At 33.5% G+C, this 26621-nt stretch overlaps 2 protein-coding genes across 3 annotated transcripts; one reads left to right on the plus strand and one right to left on the minus strand.

Annotated features, from left to right (window-relative positions):
* Window positions 1–159: 159 nt before the first annotated feature.
* LOC128996853 (ribonuclease kappa-B) lies at window positions 160–9215 on the minus strand. The gene is made up of 3 exons (XM_054422359.1): window positions 9057–9215; window positions 4249–4374; window positions 160–564 (listed from the first exon to the last, which is right to left on the minus strand). The coding sequence occupies exons 1-3, from the start codon at window positions 9123–9125 to the stop codon at window positions 463–465; spliced, it is 297 nt and encodes a 98-aa protein (XP_054278334.1). The 5' UTR covers window positions 9126–9215; the 3' UTR covers window positions 160–462.
* A 331-nt stretch (window positions 9216–9546) lies between these two features.
* LOC128996652 (pleckstrin homology domain-containing family F member 2) lies at window positions 9547–25092 on the plus strand. Of its 2 annotated transcripts, XM_054422078.1 has the most exons (11): window positions 9547–9652; window positions 10921–10985; window positions 11506–11643; window positions 13177–13240; window positions 14174–14299; window positions 14441–14547; window positions 16117–16169; window positions 18038–18153; window positions 18317–18414; window positions 20743–20929; window positions 22255–25092. In XM_054422078.1, exons 1-10 carry the CDS (start codon window positions 9637–9639, stop codon window positions 20818–20820), a joined length of 861 nt encoding a protein of 286 aa, XP_054278053.1. In that variant the 5' UTR covers window positions 9547–9636; the 3' UTR covers window positions 20821–20929; window positions 22255–25092. The 2 variants fall into 2 exon arrangements, with proteins under 2 accessions (XP_054278053.1, XP_054278054.1); XM_054422079.1 differs by lacking the exon at window positions 20743–20929 and having other exon boundaries at window positions 9548–9652.
* Window positions 25093–26621: the final 1529 nt, after the last annotated feature.

A 26621-nucleotide genomic window follows, 5' to 3' on the forward strand; every position in this document is an offset into this window, starting at 1 on the left:
GACATGTAAGTGGTGGTACTAGCCATGAACGATATTAGAAAACAGCAACTTTGAAACATTGTTAAAAATGCAAACTTTCTTCAACATAAAAATTGGCAATTGAGAACGCAGATTCAAAATTTAGAAACCTCATCAGGAAATACATAAATTAAAGACACATTTCACCAACATATATTGCTTTAATTTAAGGAATGTTACATCATAAGTTAATCTGATTACTAATGCTGTAAAATAAAATACACTTTTTTCAAATACTGCTAACACATTTCACTCACACTTATTTTACATTTAACTAGGATTACAATAATCATTCTAAATTGAAATTCCATTTTAATTTATTGTGCTTAGAACTTAAAACGTTTGACAAATTTAAAGACTTTGAACTATACACAACAGTCTGGTATGGGTAACGCTAGCCGCTAAAGACAAAACCTTAACCATTCTGAGAGCTCGGGGTGTTCTTTACATGCTGAGGGATGAACGGCTGTTGACGTAGAACTGATGGCCTGAGATGATGAGGGTGAACACGTACAAACACGCAGCTATCCAGCAGTTGTACGCGTTCTGGAACAAGGTAGAGAATCATATATAGCAAAGAAAGTATAATGATGAGACATGGTCGTGGCAAACATTGTAGCCATGGCAGCAATGCTAAGAGCAGTGACAGTGCTATGTATGTACAGGCCCTTCAACAAAAATCTTTATCCAGGGTGCTCAAAAAAGGTGACCTATCAATAAGGTTATACAGCAGAGCAGAAGATGACCTAAATGTTGAAACGTGCGTCCTCCACAAATATTACTGGATTGATTGAGGTAAGTTGTAATTATTAATTTTAACATCAATCCATTTGCTACAAATCAACCATGATGCATTTTTATATATTTTTTAATTTACAAAAAAACACACTTTATTACCTTGTAGTAGCAAACTTAGGTACTCGATAAACCTACGTAATGTTATTTAAATTTAAATTTAATTGAAAATCAATTCAGACAAATGGAAATTTGATTAGTCAGCAGGTTTGCTGTGGCGGGGGTATTTATTTGATAAAATTACAATATAATGACAACTACAAGTATTAACCTAATTCCATACAAAAATATTATGTTATGAATAAATATATATTTTTTTTAGCTTGTGGTTGAATGTTTAGTTGTCGTTGGTTTTTTTAGCGAATTTCCCATATGGCTATTACCGTAGTAGGCCTACTTATAATAAGACCTGGACCCGGGACCGGTTTACTTTTTCATTTTGAGGTCCATAGAGGCAAAAAAAAACATCATCCGTTCAAATACATAAATGTGTCCGTTAGCAGGATAACTCGAGCAAAAATGATCCGATTTTGATGAAATTTGGTATAAACGTGTAAACCTACATTTATTCAAACGGGTTCGCGGACCAGAATGATCGGACTATGGGAACATGGTTATTCCTATGTTATCCTTATGGAGAATAAGTTAACTGTTGTAGTTTGCTTGTTTATGAACACATTTTGATAAAATTTGTAAAAAGGAATTAATTTCTAATTTATTAAGCTAATAAAAATTTTATTTTTTCTGCTTATGAACAAATGTGCATTTTTAGTGTAAGGTTATGTTCAACCAACAAACGAACAAACAGGTAACACGACTCAAGCATATCTTTTCTCTCGACACTCAACTCACTCACCCTACTACCACCACATGACATAAACTCACAAATCCAAAGACAACAAAAGATTGCAATCATCAATCTAGGTGAATGCCGTTGATTATAGGAGCTTATGCTCATACTATTTATTTGTTATTGTTTATTGTTACACTTCTTTTTAATGCTTTTAGCGAATTTCCCTATAGGGAAGTAGCTATTACCGTAGGTCTCATGGTAAGACCTAAGCCCGGGACCGATTTACTTTTTCATTTTGATGTCCCCAGAGGCCAAAAACACCATTCGTTCCAATTTTTATACATCTATATATAGAGATATATATATATATATATATGTGTCCATCCGCACGATAACTTGAGTAATTTTTGTCCGATTTTGATCAAATTTGGTTTGAAGGTGTAAGGCGGGATTAACTTGAATGAGTTCGCGAACCAGCATGATCGGACTATGGGAACGGGGGTTTATGGGGGGTTTTATGGGGTAAAAATAGGTTTTTCCCATTTTTGACCCTAAAAACACAAAATTTCACAATTTCTTTTTAAACCATTTTGTAGAGCTTAAAAAAACAAATAATTTAGTATATTGAAGCGTTATTATGCGCCTAATTGTTACGGAGAAAATTCCAAAAAATTGTAATTTTAAAATTCCCATGTTATTCTTATGAAGAATAAGTCAACTGTTGTTGTTTGCTTGTTTGTGAACATATTTTGATCAAATTTGGAAAATTCATTAATTTCTTACTAAACCACAGTACCTTTTAATATTTTACATAAAAAAAAACTTTTTATCCCCCTCCCCCTGTTGCAGCAAACCTAAGTACTCATTAAACTAATTCTGTTTAAATTGGGAATAAATGTGATATTTTTAAGGAGACATTTTAGTTTAAATCCAATCAGGCAAATGGAAATTCGCTAAGTCTGCAGGTCTGCTGCGGCGGGGGTATTAGAATTAAGTCTAGCTGCCAAAATACTCTTGCTATTAACTTAATAAGTGCCTGCCACAAACTGCCTTAGAACTAGTTTCATAATTCTTTGTACTCAGAAAACAAAACTAAAGAAAAGATAAAAAAAATCTGTAAAACCAACGATCTATTGGTTCTCGCCGACAAGTTTTGTAAACTTGGCAAGGCCATGCTTGTAATATCTTAAATAAATATATTTGAATTTGAATCTAAATATATAAAAGGCAAAGCCCTCACTGACTGACTGACTCACTCACTCACTCACTCACTCACTCACTCACACACTCATCACTAATTCTCCCACTTCCCATTTACCTAGGAGGCTGAAATTCGGTACACCGATTCTTTGGGCATTAAATAGGAAAACTAAGTAGTTTTTATTCTGATCGGGCTTTCGGGCTCCGCCCCAGTGGCTCTGGAGTTTCCCATGTTAACCTTATGATTTTTCATATTTAAAAGGAATTTCTTAACAGCTGTTTCAATTAAACAAGTTGGTTCTGTTCTATGATGTTCAATAGCATTAAAATTACAAGGATTACCAACAGGGCGCAGCACTATTTTTTTAAATTTATGACTACAGCCAATTTGCAAAAGGTGAGTGAGCGTAGCGAACGAACTTCAACCTGGAAGCGAGTTAGCGTAGCGAACGAGCTAACCTGAAGGCAAGTGAGCGGAGCGAACGAGCTCCAACCTAAAGGTGAGTGAGCGTAGCGAACGAACTTCAACCAGGACGTGATTGAGCCATGCGAACGAGCTCACTTGTCAAGATAAACGGGGCAAAGCCCGCGGGTACAGCTAGTTTGAAATATATATGAATTTGAATTTCTTACTAACTATTAACATAAAAAAGAACACTTTTACCCTCCCTGTTGCAGCAAACCTAAGTAGGTACTCGTTAAACTAATTCTATTAAAATAGGGAATAAATGTGATATTTTTAAGGAGACATTTTAGTGAAAATCAAATCAGGCAAATGGAAATTTGCTTAGTCTGCAGGTTTGCTGCGGCGGGAGGCGGGAGTATTATAATACTTATAATTTTATTAAATATAGGATTAGTGGTTTGTGTGTGTGCGCCTTTGACTATTGAAAAGTATCCAATAGCCAATGGTATGTACTATATTTAAAATGTTGTCTCTAAGTATCTTCTTTGTAGCGTTTATATGTGGAAATGTTCTTTTATGTTCATTTTGTTTCCTTCATTAATAATGTCTAGTATGGTAATGTTTTCGTTATATTTTTTTATGTAGGCCTATGGTCTGTACAAATTATGTGTTCTGCAAATGTAGATTTTTGTGTTGTTCTGTTGTTTGATTTAATGGCTTGAATATGTTCTTTGTATCTAGTTTGAAAATTTTGTCCTGTTTGGCCTTAATATATAATAGGCTACATGTATATGAATTTGAACGGATGGATTTTTTGGCCTCTGGGGACCTCAAAACGAAAAAGTAAATTGGTCCTGGCTCCAGATCTTGTTACCAGACTACAGTAATAGCTTAACTTATTCCCTATATGGGAAATTTGCTAAAAGTGGTGGGGGAATCTAGGAAACTTCCCCTTTTAAAATGTTGTGAACCGACTATTAAAATCACGGTATAGGGTATACTTGCAAAAGGCTCAAGCTCTGAATTTTTTACCCACCAAGCTGTATCCTTTGTCTGCCTCTGTGTAAAATTCTTCAACGGTAGCAAACGTAGCTTCGTGTATGTGGGGTAAATCCTCAGCCAAAGCAACACTTTTCACTTGGTAGAAGATGCCCATGAACACCTAGAGACAAACAAACTTGTAAAAACTCTAAACTGCTTATAGTCAGGACAGAACCAGAGCTAAGGCCGCGTTTACAAGAAGCCAGTTGACCGGCAGGTTACTTGCCTCTGATATCTTGAAATACAGAGGCAAATAACCTGCCTGCCAACTGCCCGAGGCTCTACTGGCATTGAGTAAACGTGGCTTTAAGATAACTTATAAGACTTAATTTAACACTCACCGTGCAGTAGGCTGGATATAATCGTGCGTATCAACATTGGAAACATTGAAACATCATGTTTATTATTATGAAGTGGGTCGCATCGATTGTCCTCACGACCCTTGTGAAGGCATTACAGTACTTCAGTACATTTTAAGTTTGGTAGCCTAAGTTTATGTAGGCTAGCCTAAACTTAAGCTTTTCATTAAAGATTAGTAGGCCTATCTAGACTTCTTTATTTTTATTTTTTGCCATAACCAGAATTTATTGATTAATTAATTGATTAATTCAAGATCTCTTATTTGATATGTTTTGGGAACGATATTAAAATAAATTTTATTAGCCCTAAATAACGATTTCATATAAAACAAAATATTCCACTTTCCAACTAGTTTGAAATAATTTAACCCCATCACCTTTATGAAAACCAATGTACGTAAACCAATCTCAAATCACACTAAAATAGCAAAAAATGTCTGTAGGTCAAAACAGGTAGGTAGGTACAATGTCTAACTTACAGACTTATTAAGTTAAGTAGGGTTGTAACCTAGAAACGAGGAATGTACAATTTGGGTCAATGTTTACAGACTGCAGGCAAAATACACATCATATAGGCATGTCATTATGCATTATACATAATCACCAACCAAACAAATAAACATTGTTTAGCCTAATAGTTGAGCAACACCAATTTAAAAAAAAATTAACAAAGTTTTTCAGGGGACGGTACATTAAACTTAAGTTAAAGAATAACTTATAAAATGGTAGGCCTAATCAAATCAAATTTTATCGATTTTGACTGAAAGTACAAAAAATACGTCGAATAACACAACTTGCAGGCAGGTAAATTTCTAAAAATACCTCGCAGCTGTGTAGTCATCATTTTCCTCTCCCGCGGCCATTTACAGGGCCGGGGATAGCAGCTCCATCCCTGGCCCTGTACATGTAGACACTGTAATCGTCTCCTGCGATTGGTAAAATAACGGTAACTTAGGTGAATGATGTAGGCTACCTATAAAATATTATTTTCCTACAGTCACCCGACAAAGTGGGCTTCCTTGCACAGATTATAGTACAGAACGCCTTACTTTGGCGCACACCAGTATTCCAACCAAACAACACAAAACACCGTGCTTTTATTATGCACGTAATCAGCGTACGCCTAAAAATAAGTTGGCAACACTTAAAGATATTACGACATCAATCAGCTGGTGCAGCGTTTCCCATTTCGTTCAATGTTTGTATTTAACCTAACCAAAAACCTGTTGTAAAGTGTTTGAAAGACTAATTATTTAGCATACCTACCTAGGCAACATGATTTATGGAGGAAAAATATAATGTTTACCGGTAATACGAGTGCAATCTGCCTTTCGCTGCACTCGAGAAACTTTACACACTTGCCTACGACTCGTGCGTTTAAAAATTTCTCCCGTGTGCAGCAAAGTGCCACTTCGCCCACTAATTAAACAAATACTTGTACAGGTAATTCAATAACACATACAATGCTAATCAAGAAGGTAACTTATTTTATAAAAAAAAATTCTTTTAAGTTATTTAGGCTAATTTAAGTGTCAATATACAATTAAGTTAGTGATTTGCGTTGGGCCATTTTACATATGCCTAGGCCACAATTATAGCAAGTAGAAGGCCCTAACTTAGGCTATATGTTACCAAAAAGCAACTTTACGATGCGGCCATCATAAAGAAGACTTTCAAATGACAGCTGCCAGAGGTTCAGAATTGTTAGTTTTTGAAAGTCATTATGTTTACTGTAACTTAAATTTCTTTGATAGGGATCGAAGAGGAGGAGGTAAAAATAGGTAGGCCTAGGCCTAATTACTTACACAATGAGAACAGGGATTGAGAACACTTATTATTTAAAAGAGCTTAAAATATTTTAGGTTAATGGTTAATGGGTTAATGGGTAGACTTCCGTTAGGCCTATCTGTTGGCACAAACAACCGAATGAAAATATTGGTTATTTGATTGTTTTATTTGATGTGGTATCGATCGATATTTTCATTCGGTTGTTTGTGCCAACAGATACGAAAGTCAACCTTGGTAGCTAGACGAGGCTATTCAACAAGGAACCAGTGTTGGGGAAGCTACTTTTAAAATGTAGCTAGCTACAACTACTGCTACATTTCCAAAAAAGTAGTTTAGCTACAGCTACAGCTACAGTTCGGAAAAAGTAGCTAGCTACAACTACAGCTACAATGAAATGTAGCTACAGCTACAATTTTAGCTACTTTTCCAAAGACGTTACTTTTTATTCCACGCACATTAGGTAAATGTAAAATTAATTGCAACTACATTTTTATTGAACAAACATTTAAACCAAAAATGTCAGTAGCCTATTTTATCTAACATTACTTGGAAAACAAATTATTCCTAGATTGTATTTACTTTTTTGGCATTACAAACCTAACATTACAACAACAGAACCAACTAGTTAGGTGTCCCATCATATTTAGTACATATTTTTAAATATTGCATTATTTTTAAGCATCTTATATGTAAATTCCATTAAAACTATATTTTTAAAGCTCGTTTTATTTCTTTAATATAGATTCATTTATAGATGTCTTATACCTATCAACAATTAAGACCAATAAAACTGTAAAACGATTATTTAAAAATACTTTTTTGTGTTACAGAGCCTAGCCTACTGAAATTAGAGTCATTGCCTTTTTTTACTTTTAATGTTAAAAACGACATTTAAAATCATAGTGATAGGTTACTTGTTCTATGAATGACACTTTTCAATATAAAGAAATCGTCATTTACTGTCATTATTCATAGAGCAAATTGTGCTTCAACCTAGTTGGTACAGAAACCAGTATTCAGCAACTTATCCTGAAATCGGCTTTTAATTTAAACATGTTGAAATTTGTAAAGTAAAAAAATAACATGTAGGCCTACTTTTCTATGTAACAAGTTGGCTATAGTAGGCTTGTTCTTGCAAGGACTAAACAGATATATTCCTAATAACTGAACTTGGAACTTGGTATTCGTCTGCATAGTTAGCATATACACCATAACATAGCCTAGGAATAGTCCTATACAAGAGCAGTTAGCAGGAGCAAACTATGCTATTTTTTCAATGTAAGTTTCATGTTATATGGTTTTTTTCGTTACAGTTATCATTTAGTCTAGGCATATCCTATCTTAAATCTCATCAGGTAATTTCCTCTTTAATTTAGTAAACCTTTGAAAAATCTTCGTAATCTAACCAAGGGTTGATCTAACCAGAATCAACAGCTGAAGCAATGGTTGATAGACCAGCTTTCTCATTATTTTAAGGTTTAGTGTTGGTTTACATTAAAACCCAAGTTGAAACACTATCTATATAATAAAGAAACTAAATTGATAAACTAAATAACTAAATTTCCCTGTCAATCACTTGCAAGCATTCAATGGCATCTCTTTGTCACCGGTAATGTTTAAACGTCGTCTGCATCTAGCGATTTTATTTTATCTGACAGTAATCATAAAGTAGGCTAGTAAATTAAGGAAATGAGAGCCAAAAATGTGGATAACACTCATTTAATGGCCTCCATGTCCATGTCCACACAATGTTGTAACTTGTAATAGGGAATGAAACGGCTGCACCCAGCTGTATGAAGCCAAGAAAGTAGGCCTAATTTTTAAATGTTTAAAAATAAATGTAAATAAATAAATAAATGTTAAAATAATGTTAAATAACATTAACTGTGTAAATGTTAAATAAATGTTTAAATGTATGTTAATGGCGTGTTTAAATGTTTCGTGTCCCGTGTTTTGTTTTATGTGTAAATCATTTGATGTTTTTGACAAAAAGCTCTGACGATGTTGCAGTGCAACGAAACATGTAAGCTTTGAACAACATTAAGTAGTTGAAAAAGACACAATTTTGGACTACTGACGGAGGTAAGCCTATATAAGTAATTAGGTTACTTCTCTAAATTTGATTAAGTTCCCACCCACAGACAGGTAGGATCCCTCTTGGCCCTTAACTTAAGTGGTGAAGCCTTATGAGTTAAGAATCTTGTAAACTAAGGAATCTCAAATGTGTTAGGTCTTTAAGAGTAACTTAGCGGCGAGTCCTAAGTGTGTGTCATAAAATGGGTCATATGAATGTGTGTTAGCGGTGTGACAGAGTGTCCTACAAATTAGAAAGGGAGTATAACTTAATGTAAGATTTGACAAGTGAGGCTGAAAAGACGAGTTTCAGTTTCAACAATAGCCCTGGATCATGTGACAAACTATAGGCTTAACTTACTGACCTTGGTACAAGGATTGACTAGGAAAGGCAAAACCTCTCCAATATTCTAGCTTACCACTATACATTTAGCTAGAAGAGTACTACACAAAGCTTTGGTTGTAGCCTATAAACAACTATGCTAAGTTTATCACAATAGATGCTTGGGCTTAGGTAAAGCACCTTGGCAAAAGATGCAAGCTATGGCTTGATAAGTGTTTACTAAAAAGTAGCATAGCTTACCAACTGTATAATCCCCCAAACACTTATTATCAGACCGCACAGCGATAATTTAGGACCACAGACCTTCATTATAACGATTTAAAAACAAGCTAACCAAACTTTAAAAATCCTATGAAAGATAAGTCTAGTCTGGCAGACAGGAGAATGAATGAAGTAAGTTTTCCAATCATGTGACGATTTTAGATTTTTTCTTCGTTGGCTTGAAGTGAAACTGGGAGGGACCAAAAAAAACAAATCCAGGTGACATAATGTAGTCAGCTGTTTACCAAATAACATACCATTTGTTTACAAAATTCGTAATCAAGGTATTCTATCAAAATAATATTGATGAACAAATTTATGTTTTTGGACATAAATATTTTAAAGGATTGAGTTTTAAAAACAGTTATCATATTCATTAAAAGATTTATTATTTTATATCATAAAACCTGAATCGCGTAGTACATTTCAGCCAGGATACTAACTAAAACTATGTACTGTGTGGTGACTAACCAGAACCAAAACCAACCAACCAGACTGAAGAAAATTAAAGTGAAGTGAACTAGTGAAAAAGTGAAGTGACTAAGACTTAGTGACAATCATGGTTGACAGGCTAGGTAAGTATTTATTTTGTTATTTTTATTTAATTTTAATATCTTAATTAATTATCAAACTGTTGCATTCAATTAATCTCTCATTTCTAATGAAACCATCGGTGTCTGTCGTCTTCTGTGTGTTTTTATGACTTCTCTGTACGCTCTAAATGAGTTAGGCTAGGTCAAGCATGAACTATCACAGCCAGAATTGGAACAGTAATCTAAGGTGTTAATTAAAAGAAACCCTTACTGTACCGAAGATAATTGATTAAGTATATTGTTTGTTTATTAAAGTGCACGCAAATGTACCAGTTTATAGGCTATACATGGTATATCTTGCGTTTTCATGACTTTTAGGCCAGTAACTTAACTTAGTCTAAAGTACTGTAACTTACTCAAACATGTTTTAGACCTTAACACGTTCAATGCTGAAAACCTTTACACAGGCGCTCCTAAACCGCGGCAAGGCCCGGGCAGAGCCCTGGCACGCTAAGTAACTGAATCACCGATCGCTATTGGCATAGAAATAAGTTAAGTTACCGTATCTCAGTATGTTAAGACAAATCACAAAAGAGCAATGGTGATTGTTCTCCTTTACCCCGAAAGTGGACGTAGTTCAGTGAAACACCCAAAGGTAGCAGCACTGCCTAGATCAATAACCCAGAGTCTGTAATAACTTGTGGCTCGAATAGAGAAAATCCCTGAAAACGGAACAAAAGCATTGCCAGACAGGATTTTACGGGAATGTTTAGTTACAACCTACACCAAAATAAAGCTCGCATTCTAAGCTACAACCTGGCAACAAGTAGGCCTACAACGTTCCCCGGCAATGGCTGAGCTCACATTTAAGCAAAGTTGTTGGCATTGGTGAAGGACGACATCTCCTGCCCCGCATCAGTGGCGCCGGTACCGCGGAGAATTCCCGCCCCTCGCACTGAACGTGTTAACACTTATCTTACTAGACCTACCCTACTTATAATTCCTGTGGAAACTAGAGTCATTGTTCATGATCCCAGGATCAAGGAAACAGGATCCAGGTCAAGGAAATCCCAGGATTAAGTAATGTCCTTTACCCGTAATATATGGGACATTTCCTACTTGACATTCCTGAACAACCAATAATTTGGGCCACCTGCCTTTAACTTTTTTGAATTAAATAAGTTATTAATTTAACAGTAGGCTATAACTTAAGTTATGTTTGTCAATTTACTCCTAGATGTAACTTATCTTAGCTATTAGCTATTACTACCTATACTTTCTAACCTAGGCCTATGTTTTTTTCTTTCTAGTTAACAGTGAGGCAAACGCTCGTCGTATTGCTATGGTGGAAAACTGTTATGGCAGTTCTGGGCAGGTAAAATAGATTTTAAAAGTTAATGTAAGGCTTTAGAACTTTTGAGTGAATTTTTAACACCATCCCAAAATACATTGTTAGAAGGCCTAGTCTAGAAAATTTGTTTTCTAATTTTAGCTTTTTCTAGGCTTATTTTGAACTGAATTTTAAATTTAATACTTTTGTACCCCTACCTAGGCCTATTTAGTGAACCTGAAATTGATCACTTTAGAATCACAGTTTATATTATGTAGGCCTACCTTTTAAGTAAAAAGACAAAATATTTTATTCTAATGTCCGCGACAAGTCTTGCCTAACTTAGCCTACTTTTGCCTTTATTCTATAATAATGCAGTACCTAAGTACATTTAATTTCTTTCTCATTAAAGCTCTTGATTTTGATGTACACCCCAACGACTGATAAATAATTCAAGCGGATTCTTAAACCAAGTAATGTTAATCTATTCAACTTTAGTTCATAATTTAGGCTATGCTTTCAGCTGCAACTTAGGCTACCTAATATATATTCGTTATCTTTTTAGCCCTTAGCAGTTCCTGGTCGAGTCTTGGTGGGAGAGGGAGTCTTGACAAAAATGTGCCGGAAAAAACCCAAAGCTCGCCAATTTTTCTTATTCAACGATATTTTGGTCTACGGAAATATTGTCATCAATAAGAAAAAGGTAAAAGAATTCAACCATGTAGTAGCTTAACACATTGACAAAGGATTTTTTGTTAATTTCTCTATTAATAATTTTTTTTGCTAGGCTATGTCCTTTTACATGTCTCTCAACACAATGTGTCCATTTTCAACCAAAATAAAAGCCAAAAAAGACAAATTGGTTCTTCTATGCAAATGTAAAAAGAAGCAAAACAAGTGTTTTTTTTTTAGTTCTTATCAAATTCTCTAGGCCTAATGCCGTCATTTTACACACAAGCCGGACACCATTTATTTAAGGTGGACCCTCGCTAAGCCACACTCTCAAAGCTCAATATGGATTGCACAAGTACGGGGTTTGAACCCACACATGTAGATATACCTAAACGCTCAATACTGTTAGTGCAACACGTTAACCAACTGATTATGCCACTCTCAGCTGAACGGGTTGTTTGCCACTGTAAGCACTTGATGTCGACTCTAGCGCTTATAGGGTTAGATTCTACGTACCTACACTTAAGGGCCAGTGGATTAGCAATACGGTTATCTGCCCACGAAATTTGTTGACAGGCTACGCTTATGAGTTATCAATGGGTTAAGGAATTTCAAAATTTGAAATTTTTTTTAGAATAATTTAGAAAATTGTTAAAACTAGTGGCAACTGATATAGTGGACTGATTCCAAAATTGTTCTTTTCTCCTCAAATATTGATTCCCATCCTTTATTTATGGTTTAATTTAAATTCCCAGCCAATAACAAAAAACGGTTTAAAATCAACTCATTAATTTTTTCACAGGAAAATGTTTGTAGGTAAATAAATACCGTCAATCAGTGTATCCACACGACCAAAAAAATAATTCTGCTTACTTGGTCGAGAAATCACGTCTAATCCGGCTTTTGAATGATGAAAAATCCTGTTTTATTACGCATAATTTTTTTTCAATCCAGAGTGTTTTATTTGGCGTTATGTTGTGTTTAAATTTTGCTACAGTAGTTTAATCAATTGGAGTTTGTTTTCTCTAAAATTAGCCTTGGAAGTAAAAAAAAATTAAATAGGTACTGTAGGCCTATATATATAATATATAATAATCCCGTGTATGGAAACACTGCCGGCAATATGACTGGTTAGAAACATTTAACGTTTCAACCCAACTACCTAAAAATATACCGTAATTGTTAATTATAGTTTTGGACCTTAATCAAATTGTCTAAGAAATCCTAGAATAAATAGAAAATGTCCAGTCTATGTGGCGAAGAAAGATGTAGGCTAATTATGAACCCTACTAAGATGGAAGTGACTAAAATAAATAAACTTCATGTCTTGTTTAATGAACTCAGAACTGTCACTCCCAGATTAGCATGTTTTGTTGTTCAGTCATGACTCTAGGTGTTGAACATGGTGTGTGCTATCTACACGTAATGATTTACTTTTAATGTTCGTTTTGTGGACCTTGTTTTTGTAATAAGACATTTTTGTTGTTAAGTAACTGCATGAAAAGTCATCCTAACCCAATATTATGTTTTGTGTCTAATTTACGATGATTGGTTTTTGTTTCAGTACAATAAGCAACACATAATCCCTCTAGAAGAAGTCAAGTTAGAGTCATTAGAAGATGACGGGCGTAAGTTGATCTAAAATATTTTATTTATTGTTAGGGAAATGTTTTAAATAACATTTACAGGGATTAACTTATTATACTTAACTATACCGTACTTAATTATACATAATTTTGTATGATGATTCATAAAATTTAATGAAAATGTACAGTAAATCCTTGTTATCAGGGAATCATTTAATGTGGGCTGAACCTAATCCGCTGCTTAACAGCAGTTTATATCAATGATAAAAAGCTCACAAGCTAGAAGTGCTAGCAGCTTGAACTGTAAATTTATGTTTTAGCTTTTTACAACTACTAGTATTGTTGGTATTCAAAATTCTTACTTTTTTATTTAAGATTTTTCTTCTAACCTGCTGAATTCCTTGGATTTATTCATTATCAAACATCTTTAAAAATTATATATTCGTTCCTCATAAACGCACATGAAAATCCATATCATTGTTTTACACCCCTACCCAGCAAACCTGCAGACTGAGTGATTTTACATTCGGTTGATTTGCTTTTTAATAAAATATTACCTTAAAAATGTCAGATTTATGCCTTACCTGTGCTGTACTCATGCTTTATCATTGCAGCATTATGTTGTTGAACCTTGTTACTTTTCAATCTATTTAACATCATAGAACCCAACTTTGTTGGTTTCTTTGAAACAGCTGTCAATATTCTTGGATTCTTTTCAAATACAAATACATATATTTAAGGTAAACATGGAAAATTCCAGAGCTACTGGAGCGGAGCCCCCAAGAAGCTTGTTTTTTTTATGTAGGCTAACTTACTCGCATAGAGATGGAAATTAAGTGAAAATTAATAATTAATTGTTTTCTTGTGCTCTATATAACAGCATTTCAAAGTCAAAAGGGGTTTCAATAATGTTTGTCTTTTCCCTTTTTCTGCTTTATCAATTTGAATGTTTAACTGATAATTAACCTTTTTCAGAGTTGAGAAACGGCTGGTTGATTAGGACGGCTTCCAAGTCATTTGCTGTTTATGCTGCGACGTCTACTGAAAAACAAGAGTGGATGGCTCACATTAACAAGTGCATTGAAGATCTTCTTAGGAAAAGTAAGTTATTGAGAATTTACGTCTCAACTGTTAGTAATGCAACACGAAATCGTTTTGTAAGATTTAATTTTAAACAAGGTCAATTTTCAATTAACTTCCTGTTTAGTGCTCACCATTAAGTCATAAACGTATGTTTCATAGGTGGTAAGAAAGCTGTGGAGGTTCATGCAGCAGTGTGGGTCCCAGATTCAGAGGCTCCGATCTGCATGCATTGCAAGAAAAACCAGTTTACGGTCCTCAATAGAAGGGTGAGTGTTATTAATTTTTCCACAAACTGTTCTTGCCAGAAAAGTTATGAGCTTAATATTTGCTCATCCGAAAAGGGCAAACGCCATTTTTAAAACCTCATCTTCTGTTATTAGAGCTTCTAAAATTTGTGTTAAGAAGTTGTAATCGGTGAACTGTAGGCCTACACTCATATTTTGGATGTTTGAATCCAAACTAACCTAGCCCCACTATCGATACTTAAACCTAACCTAACCTAACTTAACCCTGTATCGTTATCACATTATTACTACATCCACCTAATTGCTTTTATCTACACTTAGTCCAAGACACAGATTTGCTCAGTTGAACAAAATTAGAAAATAGAAATTGCTTTGGACAATCACTACGTCCAGAAGGGGAGGACTCGCCAATATTTGAACATAAACAATTTATGTAACTGGCCCGAACCCTATACTAATAGCATTTCCATTTCAGTAGTGTTAAATAATGTTTGATTCCGAGCAAGTGACATTACAAACGTTTATGATCTATACTGTTTGTTCTAAAATTTGAAGGAGGACTGATATTTTGTTTGATGCACAATTTGAGACTGCTTCTCTGTACAATAGGTACTTTGTAGTCCAGCCTTGGTTTAAGTGGCTGTTGTCAGGTATGACTGGTCTTAACAAATTATTAATTGCTGTTTGAATTTATAAATAAATTGAATAAATTATTATTTGATTGTTTTGTTAATTGATTTTGGATGAACCTGCCTAAGAATTGTGGATAATTATAGGGATGCACTGTGGATGCGATGCTCCCTGGTGTGGATTAACGTCCGCACTAGTGAGTACAACGACTATCCGCAGTACCGGTACTATCGTAATAATTAGACCAATTCGTTAATTACGAGGAAAAAATGTTGTTCGGATTCCACGATTAACTGTAGGTCCCTTAGTTGCCATTAGCTGTATGGGCTATTAATTAACAGCTGTGTCTAAGGAACATGTCGGCCTTAGTCCCTAACAAGACTATAAGATCGCGCCACTCATCCTTCACTCATATTTGGGTTAAAATACGCACATAGTGGCGTCCCCATCTTAAATAATTGATAATTGATAAGTGGGAGAGTGCAGAGGACTTTAGTCCCCCAAGGTGTAAGTTCCTATTAAGTATACAGTAGATCTCTCAACAACTAATCAACAACTAATCTATGGATGGTGCCACGTTTGGATAGTAAAAAAATCAGATAGTGGGATTTTTACCAAAATCCAGGGTATTTTACTGAAATAGGCTGAGCCGAGCTTACATAGCAATCGTAGAAGAAGATATTGGGATTGAAAAATTCACGCTTTCGCCATGATTGTGGGGGCCGAAGTTTTGTGACCAGGGAAGACAAATATAATGTATATCCAACAAGACCATGGAATATATTCAAGATTTTGTCGCAATCGCGGAAAACTATGACGATGCGTACTGAATAGACTAAACATAAGAATAAATAAATATTTGATGAATAAATTTTTGCTTGAAAACAGTTTCACATATACGATTCCCCAGCTTAAGCCTGTATTGTATGTTTAATTTTTAACAGTTAAATTATTTTACAGCACCACTGCAGGAAATGCGGAGCCGTGGTTTGTGGCCCTTGCTCCAATAAAAGGTAAATAGAAGAATTATGTCAACATTAGTGGTATAAACCCTTGCTGCTTTGACAGTTTACCATTTTAATGTCCAGGGCTTGCTATGGCATTATTTCTTAGGACAACTCCCTGATCATAGATTTTTTTTATTCTTAAAAAAACCATAAGAGTTTAAACAGATATGGCCCCTTGTACTTTTAGTACAGTTTAAAGTATTAACAATTCATGCTGTGTATATAATCGACTATGTATATTTGTTAAAAACCACTTAACCTCGTTCTCATCAAAAAATCATCAATATCCATACAACACTCGACATAGAAACACTCTTCAGTTCCCTTTCCATAGAACAGTTATTTATGAGAAAGCTCCTTTGTATATGAATAGGAAGCTATTTAACCACCTCCCTAACCAAATAAAATTGACAGAAAATATGGATATTTAAAAAAAAACTACTTGAAGAACATTGAGAACTACTTTAGAATTTTTCATAACTATCGACATTCTTTTTTATTTTATTTTAAAACTTCTGACTTTTTTTTATTAATTACTAATTACCGGTGCAATAAAATAAAATTTATAATATGTGTTTTGTTCTAAAAAAACTGACGTGTCATATGTTTACTGGTGATGTATCACAATTATGTAAATTCCGTGTGACGAATAAACATTTGATTTCATTTGTATTTTTGTAACATCTTAATTAGACTATATTGAGGATTGTAGCATGACGTTTTGCTGCTGTGGTTGACATTCTATCTGTATGGACCAGACATGGCCAATTTTTTTACTAAAAAGAATATAGTTTGATACGCCTTACAGGCTATCGTCCATAGGTACTAGATTGTCCTAATTATATTTCCTGCAGTATTTTTTGCACTGTGATTGTTATTATGGAACATAAGATGCTATATTTTACCATAAGCATAGCTTCAAGTTAGTCACACTCTTAGTGTCTCAATCAAAATTCTTACAGAGATTGCCAAACAATCAATCTTTATTTGCCATAAGGATACATTTACATATCATTGACAAAGTCTATTTGCAGTTTTCAAACCAAGTCTTAACATAAACAACAAAATACTCTTACAGGCCAAATATTACAATTAACATTCAACTCCATTCACATTCTTAACTGAAATTAAAACCAATCTAAAGGACAATTTCTCCCAGTTTAAAATAATCATCCAGACTATAAAAAGGGTTCTGAAGTAGATAATTATAAAACATAGCCTTAAATTTGTTAATTGAATGAAAATTTATATTATTTATTTTTTACTGAATTATACACTTTAATTGATAAAATTATGTGGCAATTACTAGTTGTACTGAGACGATGGGATTCTAACAGCACAGTATTTTTAAAACGAGTGTTGTGACTGTGATTATTAAATTGAAGATATTCAGGGGTTTTTAATATATAAACAATTAGATCATAAATGAACAAATTTACTGCAGTTTAAATTTGCAGATCTATAAAAAGAGGTTTGGCTCAGTTACTTGATATATAAATTCAACATTCTGTTTGTAATTCGTAAATTACCAGGGAGGTGTACAGTGTCTCACTTATAACATAACGTCACAATTAGATGTAAACAAGATTTCACTTTTCTCCGACCTTGATAGTTCCAGTCAGCTCTATTGAAATTAAAAGCTTTATTTGTAAAAATAGTAAACATGAATGTGATATTTTAAATGTTAACTTATTTGACCATTCATTAAATACAGATTGTATGTTTTGTGTTGGTGGAAAATATACTTTATAAAATAAAAAACAGTAACATAGAACATAGAAAAACAGTAATTAAATTTGGCTTCAGCTGCACCTGTCCGTCTGAAATCAGTTGTTGCACGTACAGTTGTTTTCACTCTGTCCGTATGTTTGCAGGTTCCTTTTGCCCAACCAGTCGTCCAAGCCTCTCCGTGTGTGTCTGAACTGCTACGACACTCTGTCTCGAGCCAAGGCCCAACAGAACTCCAATGACAACTCACTCAACAAATCAGGTACCAAACATCTGACCTCAGGAAAACCATGGTGAAAACTCTGTAGTCAGTTGGAAAACCATTAAAAAAATAAACATAACATTAAAAATCAAATATGTTTAGGAAACTATCTTATAACCTCAACCTTTCATTTTTTTGGTGCTAATGAACAAATTTGTTACAGATTTGAAAGAGCGAAGTGGCTCCGCGGACTCTTCCGGCGAGGAAGATTCAGACGAAGAAGAAGACAGGTCCATGAACAATGAGACAGATCATGATCAGGTATATGACATTCCTCCTTCTCCCACATAATCCATCCATCCTTCAAAATGTTTATTGTTACTGTACAGTGTTGTGTAATTAAATAGTTTATTTTGTTAAGGTGTTTTGTTCACATGTGCCGAGAAATCCACACAGTTTACTAGTTCTGCACACGTACACACCACCAAGTAGTAAGGTACAGAGGAAACATGCTTTTGAAACGATCGTGCCCTCTCCGCTCCGGTATATTGTACTGGAAATATTTTGCGTGGCGAGCACTGTGCGGAAATTCCTTTCGCACTGGGTCGTCCTCCACCGTGAGCGTTGCAGCATATTAGATGAGGGCGAGGGGGGAGGCCGTTGTTGACTTTGCCCTAGACACCACTTAAGTGTACCATTGAATGTGTCCTCTGTACCTCACTTTTCTGTGTGCACACATAATCTATGGTTTGAAACGGATACTTTTACAAACACGCTATGTTTCAATAAGTGTCTTACTATTAACTTTAAACCAATCGTATATACAGGGTGGTAAAAAAGTCTCAGGACAGTTAAATATTTTAAAAAACAAAGCAGATAGAGCTACAATACTTGATACAAAGTTACAGGGCATATAACTCTATTTTAACACATATTCAGTGATCCAATAACTCTTCAGGGGACGGCCCACAAGGAGCCGGAAGAAAATCTTAAATGGAAGCATAGGTCTCATGGAATATTTGCATGGAATATTTGTACATCAAATTAAAGGTCTTTTTTAGTAGAATACAATGCCGCAAACCGCACTTCAAAAGGTTGATCCTGCGCAAAATGGCAGATGTTCAAAGATTTCTTGAATCCGCCATTTTGAATTTTTGAACAACTGCCATTTTTTACTCAGGCATTCTTTTAAACTTGAATTTACGGCATCGTAATCTACTAGTGAAGACCTTTAATTTGATTTGCATATCGACCTATGCTTACGTTAACCATTTTCTTCCGATTCTTAGGGCTGTGCCCCCTGAGGAGTAAGCGTGTAATAGCAATGTAAATTAAATGAATCTTTGAACAACTGTCATTTTGCGCAGGATCAACCTTTTGAAGTGCTGTTTGCGGCATTTTATTCTACTAAAAAAGACCTTTAATTTGATGTGAATATTGACCTATGCTTCCATTTAAGATTTTCTTCCGACTCCTTGTGGGCCGTCCCCCTGAAGAGTTATTGGATCACTGAATATGTGTTAAAATAGAGTTTTATGCCCTGTAACTTTGTACCAAGTATTGTAGCTCTATCTGCATTATTTTTTAAAATATTTAACTGTCCTGGGACTTTTTACCACTCTGTATAACCATAGACAAAAAGAATTAAATATAGACTGTCAGCCGTGCTGCGGTTGCCATGGTTACCATAGGTTCCGGCGCACACCGCTGTAGTTTAAGCAGCGCGTACGCCGTAACTACCGTGGTGCTCCAAGCGGTGTGCGCCAGAACCTATGGTAACCGCAGCACAGCTGACGGTCTATATTTAATTCTTTTTGTCTATGGTATAACTAAGTGTGAGTAGGAACTATTGTGGGAGTAATATTACACCATGCGGTTGAATGTTGACTTAAAATGTTGGGCAGATCTCATCTAGCACATCATGTAAAACATATGATAAGGACTGTTAGTAAAATAAATTATTATAAAAAATGCAGATCTTTGAAGCAGGTGTCTGCACCTTACCATAGTTGCTTTTTCTTACCTGATTCAGGCAGTCGCAAAGTAAATAGTCTACAGTCTTCTCAGACTTTCTAAAATTCCCACATATGTCAGCAATTTTTGTACTACCAATTGAATAGAAACCTTATAAGAAGTGCTATGTCTATGTTAAAAATTCAGTCTAGGAATATTTGAATTTCGGATAATTCCTGTGGCGGCCGCTATGTAGCGAAAGCGCTACTATCGCGAGCAAGCGGCCAAGTCAACTGACTGAGTGAGAGAAAGTGTGATAAAGAATTAGCTTAGAGAGAGATGGATAAAGTAGTGGGGCTGCCACGCGAACACATCCTAGCGGTGAGCGAAGCACGAAGCTCATTTCGGCGGCAAAATTCATTCTTCATAAGCATTTTGCTTCTTATAAGGTTTGTATTAATTGGTTTCATCCAGCAATGTGGTGCAGTAATTCTTCAGGCAACCATTATCTGTGATTTGTCTAAGAATGATCACATGGTCTCATAGAAAGTACTAAAACATAGGGTGTAACTGTGAATCTACAACAATTTTTAGAGAAGGATCACTTTTGTCTAAAACTATATAACTGCAACTGCCATGAATGAAATCCGCCGTTATTGTAGAACATAAAGTGGTACCATGTAAATGTTTTGGCAGAGAGACCATATCAGTCGTAAGTCTAATGGGGTGACACCCCCTCCTCGATGGAGGCCTCTACGGACGACAGTTGTCTGATCAGCTGTTCGTGAGTTGATCAGCTGTGATTGGTTTGGAGTTGTTTTGAAAGCGTCTTTCATGGTAGATTAGACTTCATTGTGTTTTGGAAGATTTTATTTACGAGAAGGTAATCAATAAAAATTATTTAACAGAGATTGGATTGTGATTAATTTGTTTTTCTTTGAGAGTTTTGTTGAGTTACTAAACCAAATTGCAGATATTCATTTGTTTGTTATTTATCGTGTTCAAAATTCTACATAGAATAAGGTAATGATAACACTATTAACAATTGTATGGATTAAATTTTAACCCCCTCCCAGGTTAAAAAATGTCACCCAAATGGGAAAAATAATCTTGATTGTTACTAGTGATCTTTAGATTAATAATGGTTTAACACGTAAAATATGAGTGTTTTTGATAACAACAAGATGCAGGTTGCTTCTTAAGGCTTAACAGATTTTTGCAACAGAAATTCAAGTGATGTGAGTTCTAAATGGTTTTCAAGAGTCATAGCAAGTTGAGTTTGAGTATTCAGAGTACTCCACTAAAAATTATATTAGAGTTTACCACAAAAAAAAAAACTCAATGGATTCTCTTATCTCAAAGTCAAGTTTAAAATATTTTTATTCTATTATAATTTTATCTATTCTATATTTATTCTATTTGTCGATGTGGTTACTGACCTAGGTTGAATTTTAAAGAAAAATTGGAAAACTTCTCTTATTTATTTTAAAATTTTGTATTGGGGATGGGACTATTAACATTGGCAAAACTTTCTACGATAACAGTTTCTTAATTTAAGTGCACTGCATACAAATAGTGGTTTAGTTAATGGTTCTAAAGATGTAACATATTGTGAGCTGATAATAGTTTGTGAAAAACCTAGGCTAACCGCTTACCAGTTTTTTTGCTCATTTTAAATAATGACTAACACTTTTTTTATTGAATAACATCTGTTGTAGGATACATATATTTAGGAAGTTGACACTTTTTATGCATGCAAATTAACTTAAACAGTAAAATTGGGCATAAGATACGGTACATGCAGCATACGAGCCCCAAAAAGATCTGTTTTTGTCCTTAAGTAAAATCATTTCTATAATCATTTTTTACATTCTTAATTTCTTCTCTGTATTGGAAAGTAAATTAAAAATATGTTTAAACAGTTACACTTATATTACACTAGTGTACCTTCTACTTGAAATCAAACATAATCCAAGGGTTATAATAAGAAATTCTCGTAATAGGTCTATGAGATTAACCAAAAGATTAAACCAACTGCTATATTGTCATTTGCCGAAGTGTACTGAGTGCTAATTTCTTTAAATAATATACTTCAAATCAAGCAAAAACAGTATAAATAGCTGAAAATAGTGAAAATCAATAACATTTTTTCACTTTGTTGTCCAAACAAACGTTGAAGATTTTTTACATGTTTGTTTGTGTTGGCAGCCCAAGTTCTATGGCACCACCTAATGTTGGATGTCTCTACAACGATGCGCTGACTGCTCGTCGCCTCGTTGTGGACCGTAACTCCGATGTTTCTCAAACTGTTCTAGGAGTTGACAAAACCTACTGCAAATTCAGGCCTTTGTTGTCCAAATGTAATTGATTCCAAGGTGTCCTTGTATATATACATTTTTTGAGACTGTGTAGTGTATTGAAACTATAAGGCATATTATTGTTCTTTGTCTTAGTATTTTTTTTATATTTTGGATCCATACATCTAGACATTTCTTTTCAATTTATTAAGTAGGCTACTGCAATTTTATAAATTTGTATTTTTTTATCATACAATCCAATTTGTTGGTATAGCCTGTTATTTCAAAATAAAGATAGTTCAAAATTGTAATTTTGACCTCAAATTTTGATTTACATGAATTTTCTAATTGACAAAACTAGCAACTACATATCAAACTATTCAAATTTTAATGAAACATACAATCAAAGGTTATATGAAAATTTTAAGGACACCTCTGACCAACTATCTTGCAACATAAAGTATAAATTGTTTTGTTGTTGAATAAGATCTAAATGAAACTATATAATATATATTGTAAATTAAGTGTTATCGCATATATTGTTTTGTAAAATTATAGAATTAATAGGAACTTGCCAGGAGAAGCCTTTGTTTGGTGTGGACTTTGTACATTATTGTTAATAATGGAATGTCAATGTAGTTGAATTTGTATAATCTTGGCTACATATCAGCTTTTCTCATGTTTGCCTGCACTTATTAATATAATAATTATTTTAATAACATCCATTAAACTGGATTGTTATCATAAAGTATGTTTAGTTTAAACAAAATATTACTATTTTAGTTCTATTTAAAAAAATAATTTTTAACTTCTCATCCCTGTAGCTGTTATATAATGTATTTGTAAATATGATATTTCATATTCAGTAATATAGCTGCTTTTAAGTTCCATAAATCCATCTGGCAATCGGTAAATTGAGTACTACACTACAACTCATAAAATAATGTTCTGGCGAAGTGACGACTTGTACATAAAAAATGTATAGGAAATATGAAGTTAAATGTCTGTAAGTGTTTAACATTTTTATACATTTAGATAAATGATACTTTTCATGATACACTTCATATAATCTTGTAGAAATTCCTGGTATTTCTTGTGATAGTCATTTTTTTATACCAATTGATTATCCAAGAGTTATTCTTAACATAACAGACTCTGACCGTGTTGTGTTTTGCATTCAGTACCTTCAGTAAAAATATTGTTATTTTTTTATTGTTAGATTTAATCTAAACGCAACCCTGATATAGTAAAACAAAGTTCTACTGTTTCATAAGGTGTATAAACTGTATTTTACATTGTAAACCCCAATCCTTCGTAGGATAGGAAATCTCTTTACTTGTTTTGTTTACGTACATGCTTTAACTTAAAACTCTAAACCAACACTGATTAAATACAAGTAAAAATATTTAGCATTTATCTTTATTTATACACCTGCTCTGCGCTTGTGAGTAAATATTTATTAAAATTTCTGGATTGTTTTCCTAAATTGAAAAGGTTCCGGTATTCAATTTCTTACTAAATTATTGGAAATATGTCGAACTTGCTCTTTGTTCCTAAAAACTATAAACCTGTACTTATCAAGTCTCCAAGTCCGCACAGTTTATAAAGTACTTAGACGGATTGATATTTTTTTACTTACTTAAAATAAGTACAATAGAAACTTGAAGTTTAATAAATTATTTTTCTAGCCATTCTATAGAGCAGTCATGATGTAGGCATATGCCTTTGACAATTGATACATTGTAATTTTATTTAATATTTAGGAAACATTCTATTTTGTTTTTGGAGGGTTATATTCCTGATTGTTTCAAATTAGGTCCATATACATTGTGTAAAACTAAATTTAAATATGAACCCAAACATTGTACTGTATGAACAAAATAACGTAGCCAATGAGAGCACTAAATAATAGTTTATATGTCAATTTATCTACAGAATATTATTAAAATTCACTGTCTATCGTGAGAAACAAAAATATTTAGCTTGATTTAACCTACTAAATCAAATAAACCCTTTTACATCAGGACTTAGCAAATATAGTATTCATCAATGTTAAAATATCTGTTAATTCTGTATTATCATATATGCTTGACATAATTTTGTGTTACTTTATCAACTTTAGGTACCTATTTCTTATCAGCTCCTGAACTGGTTCACTGTGTGAATTTATTCTCTTACAGTAATTTTATTGTAGCTATTATCATTTTGTCACACCAAATCAAGGGTAAGTACCCTAGTGATTGTGATTAAAATCAAATGTAGATTACAGAATTTGGATTATTTTAGATACTTTTATGATAAATGTATATTTTTAAAAAATCCTCATAAACGTAAGCTACAGGTTTGTTATTACATGGAAACTTAAGGTTAAGATGGAGGCCTAATTTTTGTGATTAAGTTTATTTTAAACTGTTGCGTGTATTATACACAAAAAAGGGTTGGTTATTACATTAGTATATTACAGATATAGATTAATATATTTTTGTTAAGTTATCAAATAAAGTGGTAGTATTCACCACAATTTAGTTATAAGGTCTATCAAGTTTTGTTCCAGACTTTCAAAGAGTGTGAAATCGTTCAGTGCAAAGGCCTAGCAATGACTAAAATAGTTTTTTCCTCAACTAATAAAAAGGCCTACTATAAGGACAATTTGGTTTTTTCTCTTACTTAACAAAAATGCCATAGTAGTGCAGCTGTATGTCAATTTGTTGGGATTCTAGTTGCCTGTATTTTGTCAGTTGGATCAAAAGTAACACTTTCTTACTCAAACCCAAGTTTAATGTTTGAGGTGAGGCTGGAAAATTAGCAATCATTCAAAAGTGATTTTAAGGATACATAACTCCACTATAATTAATTTTAATAACAAATATTTATAATATAAAAATAAAAGTTGATTATCAATTCCAACTGTCGAACAAAGATTGATAGGAGACATATCAGACACGATTGGATTCTTGGTGCTTAAAAAGAGTTAAGAATCGGTTCCTTCCCTTCCCTTTGTTTCATATTTATCATAAGCTACTTGTAACTATTGTTCCTGGCCGTTACTGTTTTAATATTTTATTTTAATTTGTGAAAAGTTTCAGCTTAAAAATAAGCCAGCTCAAATTTAAATATATATTTTTACAACAGTTCCCAAGTAGTTGACACAATTAATTCAATGACTTATTTACATGTCTTTGAACTCTTCGTTTTTGTGGTATGTTTGCCCTTTATAAACGTGTGGCATTGTTACTGTTTTGCTGATCTGTTATTGGAATCCTTTGTTAAGTTTGTATCGCCTAACATTTTATGACAGTAATATAAATACTCTTAACATTTCTTGACCGATTCATATTTGCTGTATATTGTAAAGTTTTATTTTTATAAATTTAACTATAATTTAAAGACAAATAAATGTAAAATTTTTAAATGTGTACTCATATGACCTTTTGTCCTGCAGGTTGTAGTTATTACTTTGGTAATTTTAATTCTGGTCTCATAAAGCATCATAAATTGATTGCCCAATTACAAATCGAATGTGGACCTAAAAATTACCCCACTTGGAATATAAAAGAATAGATGGAAGCAGAATGGATTTAAGTTAGTGCTTGTCTATAAATCGAGAGGCTTGGTCCTCTAAAAAGATAAAGTCGGAAACTGGACTGAGCTATCATTGGACTTTTGATAAATGGCAAAAGAATCAACAGGTCTAAAGTAATAAGGCTATTTGACCCTTTATCAAGCCTAAAACAATGCTAAATAATCATGATTTTTAAAATTTTTTTTGTTATATTTTTAACTAAAGTTGCTATAACTATCAAATTTGCATATTGATAGAGGATCTAAAAAATAAAATACTCAAACATTAATTTAATTTGTAATGTAGTATTGTATATGACCTTTTTTTTAGTTAAAATTTTCATAGATCATACAACTTTTGTACCGGAAATAGTTCCAAAATGAAAAAAAAAACAACCAAATTGTTCTTACCTCATAACTAAACATTTTCATCTGTCATGAATTAAACACAGCCATTCACTTTCAAGTCATTCTGAAATGAGTGGACATAGTGATGAATTAATGATAGTAAAAGAGGTCAAATTCAGATTGAGTTGATAACCTCTCACTGAATAAATAATTTTGAAACTTCCATAAAAGGTCGAACTATAATTTCCCTAATGAATCAATCATAGATATTTTTTTTAATCTAGCTTTTCCATCAGCTTACTGTACTTTGTAGAAGTTGAGGCAAGACTTGGTTTCAAAAATATATTTAAAAATAAAAATACTGTACAG

Source organism: Macrosteles quadrilineatus, unplaced genomic scaffold (assembly GCF_028750875.1).
Source record: "Macrosteles quadrilineatus isolate MER2022 unplaced genomic scaffold, UCM_ALF_1.0 Scaffold_6__1_contigs__length_79288215, whole genome shotgun sequence".
In the NCBI taxonomy this organism is placed as follows: Eukaryota; Metazoa; Arthropoda; class Insecta; order Hemiptera; family Cicadellidae; genus Macrosteles; species Macrosteles quadrilineatus.

Excerpts from the sequence above, each read along its gene's own strand:
- LOC128996853 (XM_054422359.1), bottom strand. The coding sequence starts at position 9,125 with ATGAAGGTCTGTGGTCCTAAATTATCGCTGTGCGGTCTGATAATAAGT. Across the intron at positions 4,375-9,056 it reads TTTGGGGGATTATACAGTTG|GTGTTCATGGGCATCTTCTA; the intron begins GTAAGCTATGCT and ends GTTTGTCTCTAG. Across the intron at positions 565-4,248 it reads CAGACAAAGGATACAGCTTG|AACGCGTACAACTGCTGGAT; the intron begins GTGGGTAAAAAA and ends ACCTTGTTCCAG.
- LOC128996652 (XM_054422078.1), top strand. Across the intron at positions 14,300-14,440 it reads TGAAGATCTTCTTAGGAAAA|GTGGTAAGAAAGCTGTGGAG; the intron begins GTAAGTTATTGA and ends TATGTTTCATAG. Across the intron at positions 18,154-18,316 it reads CAACTCACTCAACAAATCAG|ATTTGAAAGAGCGAAGTGGC; the intron begins GTACCAAACATC and ends AATTTGTTACAG.